Raw genomic sequence first — 8,544 nt, forward strand, 5'->3', positions numbered from 1 at the left:
CCCAGGGCATCCCGCGTAAAAAGAAATCGACTCGTTTTTAGACACAGTATGACCCTTCAGGGCATCCCGCGTAAAAACAAATTGACCCGTTTTTAGACACGATATGCCCCCCCAGGGCATCCCGCGTAAAAAGAAATCGACCCGTTTTTAGACACGGTATGCCCCCTCAGGGCATCCCGCGTAAAAACAAATCGACCCGTTTTTAGACACGGTATGCCCCCCCTAGGGCATCCCGCGTAAAACGAAATCGACCCGTTTTTAGACACAGTATGACCCTTCAGGGTATCCCGCGTAAAAACAAATCGACCCGTTTTTAGACACGGTATGCCCCCTCAGGGCATCCCGCGTAAAAAGAAATCGACCCGTTTTTAGACACGGTATGCCCCCTCAGGGCATCCCGCGTAAAAAAAATCGACCCGTTTTTAGACACAGTATGCCTCCTCAGGGCATCCCGCGTAAAGAGAAATCGACCCGTTTTTAGACACGGTATGTCCCCTCAGGGCATCCCGCGTAAAAACAAATCGACCCGTTTTTAGACACGGTATGCCCCCTCAGGGCATCCCGCGTAAAAACAAATCGACCCGTTTTTAGACACGGTATGCCCCCTCAGGGCATCCCGCGTTAAAAGAAATCGACCCGTTTTTAGACACGGTATGCCCCCCCAGGGCATCCTGCGTAAAAAGAAATCGACCCGTTTTTAGACACAGTATGCCCCTTCAGGGTATCCCGCGTAAAAACAAATCGACCCGTTTTTAGACACGGTATGCGCCCTCAGGGCATCCCGCGTAAGACGAAATCGACCCGTTTTTAGACACGGTATGCCCCTTCAGGGCATCCCGCGTAAAAAGAAATCGACCCGTTTTTAGATACGGTATGCCCCTTCAGGGCATCCCGCGTAATTACAAACACAACAGCCTACAAAAGCATCTCCTTTTCAACTCTCTCTCAAAACGGAAAGCATGCACACCCTTCAGGAAAGCATGACGTAGTGACGTCAATGCCGCGGAACCGGAAGGCATGACAAGTTTGTCACAAACACCAAGAGAAAGAACTCATCTAAATGCTTAAGAGGAACAACCCATGATCTTTTCAAGCGAATTTTATTGCCATAGACAATTAATCAGGACGGTTTAGTACACAGTGGTGGTAATAATTTGTTGCAAAACTGTTGCATTTGTTTATACAAAAACGCTTTGTGTTGCATTTGAAATGACACCAAATATCAGTAACACTTCCCCTTAAAAACAAATTTAACTCGTGTATCATTAGTTCCACTGTTTCTCGTAAAGATAATCCGCACTGGGGACGCAGTCACTGATACAGTTTTGTAAAGTTTTCACGATGGGTTCCATCAAATGGTCTGGCTGTGTTTTGGCAATGATTTCGGGTGTATCCTCTCCCCAGTTCTGCAGCCTGGCACCCCAGTAATGGTTCAAACGTAGGTGATCCACTGGAAAATTTCGTGACATCCCCCTTGCAAGAGCGTTATGGTGAACTTTTGCTCTACTCACGTGCCCGGGTTTGTAAATTGGCTTTACAAGGGCGTTAGCGGGCCCATGTGTTCGCCTCCATATTCTGTCGATTAGCAAAGGGTGTTTGCTTCCATCAAGAGGTTTGCCAAGGAACAGAAAATTCTGCATGGTTAATTCTGAAGCGCGAGGTGTGCTTTCGCTAAAACGAGCTACCGCCCTCTGGGCAAACAATGGCTGCTGATCAGTGGGGCTGAACGGATATTCATCTATGTCGATAGCTGCTTGCCACAGAGTTTCATGACCAAATCTGTTGATGCAATCCTGATACGCAGAATGCTGAGTGCCGTCGATAGAATAAGGAGAAGCCCTGTGACTCCAGTCTACGTAGGTTACAAATCCTTCGTCGATAAGAGGTTTGAGAGCTTTCGCTTGTGATTCGTTCTTCATCACGAAGGCATCGTAAACATAAACATGTTGGAATCCGGCATATCGTAGATAATAGAGCCACTGCCTCAATTCTCTGGTCGATAACTGTGCGAGATCTTTAACATAGATTCGCACAAGGAGCACGGCTGTTAAAAAGAAAGGTTTAGTCGAGTTTTCTGCCCTGTCGCACCAAGTTTGACAATTAGTGCTTTGGGATGGTTTGTCAGTGGCATTTGCATGGGTTAAGTCCGTAATGTTTGCCGTTGGAGTCACGACATCTGACTTTTTTGATCTCACAGACTGGACTAATGTCTTGTTCATTTGAACTTGTGCCGCCATCTTGGGTAAGACTCCAGACAAATCATTAGACCGATAAAGAAACTTATTCCCCACAATATCAGAATCTGTGTGGAAAGAAAACGCATACAAAACCAAAACTACAAATAGGGCTTGTAACAATACCAGGAAACAAAGAAGCGGCATTCTTGTCGATAAGGTCTTTCGACGACCGCATATCCTTGAAAGTAGGTTGGTGCAGGAAAAGTCTTTTTCATGACTGATCTGAGTGAATAAAATAAACTACTCTAACTTATACTATAAACTGATAGGCTCAACACTTGACATTGAAACGGGATAAGGATACTCATTTTATCGGCTCGGGCGTTTTGCCAAAACAACGACATTGATATTTTAAGTATTCAAAAGAAAAATATTTTTTTTAGTATTCCTGTAACGGCCTCTCAACCGTTTAGGCATTGCGTTACGCAACGAGACACATCACGTGTCATGACGTCTTTTCATACGGGACTGTCAAAGCTCCACGTGGAGCTGAGACGTTGCTGAACGTCTTGACTAGGTTTTAGCTTCGCTCGAAGCGACAGTAATTTCTCACGCAACCCGTGCAGATTAGTAGCCTTACAGTCTTTGACGGTCTTGTATGCGGTTCAACTTTAGGACTACCTCAAGCTGTATGTATGTTTGTTGATTTTCTGCCTTTCGGTGATCGCCTGATCTCAGTTAGTGACTTAAAATAAACAGAGCCGATACGGATTATGTTAGACTTTTGGCCTTTGTAATCGTCGTTTCCGCGCGCCCTTCTTCGAAAGAAAAGCGGTCGCCACAGTCAAAGACTGGAAATTCCTCACGGATAAAAAAACATGGATTCACAAAAACATTACCAAGAGCAACAAAGTGACACTGGAATCGGACTAACACCAGATGAATTCCTCATCAAACCAAGCAACCTTAGAGACATGCCAAATACAACATCGAAAGAAAATGTCGCCTTAACAGGAACTGAGGTTAGTGATGTGCCTTTTATTTCGTTGGAAGATGCGTCGCCGCGTCCAAAAATAATTGAAATTTCGTCGAGTAAAATTACTGACATTACGGAAGAAAACACTAGGTCCAGGACTCTCACGGCCAAAGGCCGGGAGTATCAAAGTGGCTTGAAGAAAACCGCCGCGTTATCCAAAGATCGCGAATTACACGCAAGACTGAGTAGCTTCGAAGAATTAGTACACTCTGGTCAAGACACAAGTAAAATTAAAACTGAAATCACCGTTGTTACAAAGGAAGTAAATGATGCATTACGATTATTTGACGAGTGGATAGAGCTTTCAGATGACCCAACTGAAGTTCAGCGTGCTACCGAAAAGCAAGCCTATTTGCTGGATACATGGAAGTCCATTCGTGCTACAGCTGCAAATGAAATTAAGAAGGTTCGAGAGGACAATGACTCTGTTTTCTCTCAAAAATCTCGTCACTCGCGAAAGTCAAGTCTATCAAGCGGAAGTTCACACAGGGACACGCTGATAAACGTAAGAGCTAAAAGAGTGGCCTTGGAAGAGAAACTGAAGTTTTCAACAGTCATCGCAGAGCAAGAGAAAAAGTTAGAACAGCTAAAAATTCAAAAGAAACTTGGAGAAGTCCGAGCGCAAGAGGCTGTGTACCAAAAAGCTGTGGAAGAAGAGGACAAAGCGGACGATTTTCAATCTCCCTTGCTGCCAACCAAACAGTACGATCCTATACCCGCCTTCCTGAGGGACAATAATGAAGGGCTTACGTCAACACCAGAAGTTGTTCCTTCAGTACCGCAGAATTTTCAAGCATTTCCAACTGCAAGTGCCTCACCAATGTTTACGTCTCCCACCAGTAACACAGTTTATTCTAGTACACACACTAGATTCAGCCTTGGAACACAGGTCCCCCTAGCTCAGTACACAAGGTCCTCTTCATGCAAAACGGTCTATACCAGTAAACACGAGAGCTAGCCTTGGATCTAATGTCCCAACAACCTTTGCCACGCCCCACACGGACAGACCAGGTCTCACATCTTCAAGAGGCTTTTGTGGAAATCCACCAGTTTTCATTCCATCACCCGATCCAGTTCAAACCCTTCCACCACAAGATTACCTGCTAGATTTCAGTGACACTTTAACCAGATTGACACAGCTACAACGTCTACCGCAGGCTAAACCGGATGTATTTAAGGGAGATGAGCAAGACCAAACAAAGTTCTTCCTGTGGGAGAACGCATTCGACAGCTTAATCGATTCAATACCTATCACAACCCAGCAGAAACTGCACTTATTATACCAATATCTGGATGGTAAAGCCAAAAGGGTTATCGAACAACTGCAGTACCTTGTTCAAGACCCAGACAGCGCATACAAGCAAGCACGTACAATTCTCAAGGAACGTTTTGGTCATCCTGCGATTATTAGTACCAGTTTTGAGAAAAGATTGGCGAACTGGCCAAAGATTCCTCCATATGACGCTGCTGCTTTAGAGGAATTTAGTGACTTTCTGTACCAAGTTCAGATTGCAAGTCAGCACATGACTGGCCTAGGAGTTCTCAATTACCCGTCACAGATCCAAAGCCTCGTTGAAAAACTTCCTGCTTGGTTCAAGAACAAGTGGTCAGACAAGGTGCTAAAGCTTCAGAAAAGCCATGGCAAAGATGCTTTCCCCTCCTTTAAAGACTTTGTGCAGGAAGTACGTTATCATGCTGAACGGACAAACATTCCTCAGATCACTCTCACTTCAGGAGCGAGCAGCTCAACACAGTCAGACCGCTCTAAGAACTCCAACCGTACACCTCGTAAACGATCTGCATACAGTGCTTTAACCAGCACCCGTGGCACAGAACTTGATAGTGAAGTAACCTCTCCGGTCGAGTTAAACCAAACATCGAATGTTTTTGCAACTGAAGCTCAGAAACCAGACCCTAGCACCCTTGCGGAACTTAACACTTATTGCTTCTATCACAAGATGAAATCTCATGCTATGAATGACTGCGAACAGTTTCAGAAACTGAGCTATGAGGAGCGCAAAGATTTCTTGTTGAAAAACAGGATCTGCCTAAAATGTGTCAGCTCTAACGAACATGTCTCAAAGGACTGCAAAAGAGACAAGTTGGAATGTAAGATTTGCAAGCAGATGCACGCCACTATACTGCATGACCCGACCAGACATAAGAAAAAGGACACAAGTCAAACTAACTCCGCCTGTTCTCAAGTTTGCGGGCAAGGACGGCCAGCGCGATCCTGTGCTCGAATAGTCCTGATCGAAGTCTTCCACCAAGACAATCCCTCAGCAAAGGTACCCACCTATGCAGTGCTGGACGATCAGTCAACAGATGTCTTTATCACTGAACCCCTTCTCGAGAAGCTTAAGGTCGAAGGCCAAGAAGTGAACCTTGAAATCAATACGATCACAGGCTTGAACAGTGTCCGCACCAAGAAAGTCAATGGTCTACGAATCCAAGACACCGAAAATCGTCACAAGTCCATCAAGATTCCTTTTGCTTATTCACAAGAGAATATTCCAGCTAGTCAAAGAGACATTGCGACACCAGAAATAGCCAGATCTTGGAAGCATTTGGAAGAAATCGCCTGTCACATTGATTACCGTCCCAATGTGGAGATAGGCTTATTAATTGGCCGTAACATTCCTTCAGCATTCCAGCCACTACGCATTATTTATGGCAGCGATAATGAACCTTGGGCTGAAGAATACAAGTTCGGCTGGACGATCATTGGTCCAGTTTGCGTCGACAAAGAAGAAGAAACATTGAACTGTGCCTCAGTAAACCGCATCACAGTACAAAGTGAATACCCTCAGAATGTTTTCACTGTGCCAACAAGCAACCGTTTCAAAGAAGAGTCCATAGTGTCCTTTGCCACAAGACAGCACCTTAAAGACGTTACCTCGCCTCAGCAAATAAGAGAGATGATGCAGTTGGATTATAGTGAACTCTATCATGCCCGAAACATCCCAGGCACTGAGAAAGGTGAAAGCGTAGAAGACAAGCGCTTCAGTGAAATCCTTACCACTGGCATACACAAAAATGATTTGGGAAACTGGGAGATGCCGTTGCCTTTTAAAACAGATACTGTTTCTCTGCCAAATAATCGTGAGCAATGTTTGAAGAGATTACTAGGCATCAAGAGAAAGTTCCTAAGAAATGGAGAACTATGGAACCACTACACCGAATTTATGCAAAACCTCTTCGACAGAAATCACGCCAGTGCCGTCCCATCAGAGGAACTTAAGACCGAAGCAGGCAAAGTCTGGTTTCTTCCGCATTTTGACATCTACCATCCGAAGAAACCTGACCAGATTCGGATAGTCTTCGATTGCAGTGCTGTCTTCGACAATCAGTCTCTCAATAAACTCCTCCTGCAAGGACCTGACATGATGAATGCCCTCATTGGTGTACTGTCACGATTTCGGAAAGAAGAAGTAGCAGTGACATGCGACATAGAAAAGATGTTCCATAGTTTCTACGTAAACCCTGAACACAGAGACTACCTGAGATTCCTGTGGTTCAAGGATAACAACCTGGACGGCCAAATCATTGAGTATCGCATGAATGTCCATCTATTTGGGGCTGTCTCTTCGCCGGGCGTTGCCAACTTTGGTCTAAGAATGACAGCTGAAGCTGGGCGACAAGAGTTTGGTCCGGAAGCAGCGAATTTCCTACGAGATGACTTCTATGTGGACGATGGACTAAAGTCTTTTGACACGCCTGAAAACGCCATCAAGGTTATCAAGAAAACTCAAGCCATGTGTGCAACCGTCAATGTGCGCTTACACAAGTTTGCAAGTAACAGTAAGACAGTGTTGGAAGCTCTACCTGTTGAAGATCGCTCGAAAGACCTTAAGGATCTGGATCTCCGGCATGATATTCTGCCTGTCCTACGCTCACTGGGTACCTACTGGTGCATAGAGTCTGACACGATTGGATTCAGTATTCAGCTTAAAGACAAACCTCTCACTCGCCGAGGGATTCTATCAACCGTAAGCTCAGTATACGATCCGTTAGGCATTGTGGCGCCAGTGATTTTAGTGGGGAAACAGTTACTCCAGGAACTGTGCCGTGACGGCATCGATTGGGATGATCCTGTACCAGACCACATTCATTCACGATGGGAAAAGGGGAGATCAGAGTTACCCCTTCTAGAGAATATCAAGATCCCAAGATGTGTCAAACCCTGCGATTTTGGTGAACCGGTCACCACAGAACTGCATAGCTTCTCCGACGCCAGTGACTTAGGCCTGGGTCAAGTAACCTATTTGCGCCTTGTAAACAATGCGAATCAAGTACATGTCAGCCTCCTTATGGGTAAAGCCAGAGTAGCACCGTTAAAGTCTATTTCAATTCCACGTCGTGAACTCACTGCAGCCGTGATTTCAGTCAATGTGGCGTCAATGCTTAGCAGAGATTTGAACTACTTCGATCTAGTGAAGGTGTTTTATACTGACTCCTCCGTCGTTCTGGGTTATATACGCAACGAAGCAAGACGCTACCATACGTATGTCTCAAACCGCGTGGAGCAAATCCGTGACAGCTCAGATCCGACACAATGGCTTTACGTCTCCAGCTCTGACAACCCCGCTGATATTGCCTCAAGAGGCATAACTGCCAAACAACTCTCGGAAAATGAACTGTGGTTCAAAGGTCCCGACTTCCTCTGGAAGAATCAAGTGTCGGTGGTGAACCATGACCCTGCTCCTGATTTGAATCCTGAAGACCCAGAGGTAAAGAAATGCAAAGCAACGGCTCTCATTGCGAACCACGAAGTTACCAAGTGGAAAGAAGAGAAACTCTTCCCCAAAGTTCTAGAACTAGAACGCTTCAACCATTCTTCAGCGCTCGACCGCCTGAAAAGAAGCATCGTCTCTATCCAGAGAACGATTGAAAAGATTCGACCTAACAAGCAGTACAATAAACGACCAGTAGCTGGCCCGCCAACGGTGGAAGAAATGCACTTAGCAGAAGAAGTTATTCTCAAGTCAGTGCAGTTACGTTACTTCGAGAAAGAGATCCTCGTTCTCCAAAAGCTAAATGAGGGTGACCACATGTTCCAGAACCGCAACAGCGCCCGCGTCAGAAACGAAAAGTTGAAACAGACAAGCTCACTTTTCAGACTGGATCCCTTTCTTGACCAAAAAGGATTACTCAGAGTGGGGGGTCGACTCAAGAAAGCTGCCTTAGCCTTTGAAGTGAAACATCCAATTATCGTCCCTAAAAAGAGTCATATCACAGAGCTCCTTATCAGATACTACCACAGCAGAGACCAGCACCACCAGGGCCGTGGAATGACTCACAATGCACTTCGCCAAGCCGGTTACTGGATAA

General features: G+C 45.4%; 1 protein-coding gene across 1 annotated transcript; it reads right to left on the reverse strand.

The window, feature by feature from the left end:
* Window positions 1–1,021: 1,021 nt before the first annotated feature.
* On the reverse strand, window positions 1,022–2,369 carry LOC146483628 (uncharacterized). Its single transcript, XM_085105790.1, has one exon. The coding sequence runs from the start codon at window positions 2,235–2,237 to the stop codon at window positions 1,266–1,268; it is 972 nt and encodes a 323-aa protein (XP_084961916.1). The 5' UTR covers window positions 2,238–2,369; the 3' UTR covers window positions 1,022–1,265.
* Window positions 2,370–8,544: the final 6,175 nt, after the last annotated feature.

Source organism: Pavona decussata, unplaced genomic scaffold, assembly GCF_977016875.1.
Source record: "Pavona decussata unplaced genomic scaffold, jaPavDecu1.1 SCAFFOLD_38, whole genome shotgun sequence".
Lineage (NCBI taxonomy): Eukaryota > Metazoa > Cnidaria > Anthozoa > Scleractinia > Agariciidae > Pavona > Pavona decussata.

Excerpts from the sequence above, each read along its gene's own strand:
- LOC146483628 (XM_085105790.1), bottom strand. The coding sequence starts at position 2,237 with ATGGCGGCACAAGTTCAAATGAACAAGACATTAGTCCAGTCTGTGAGA.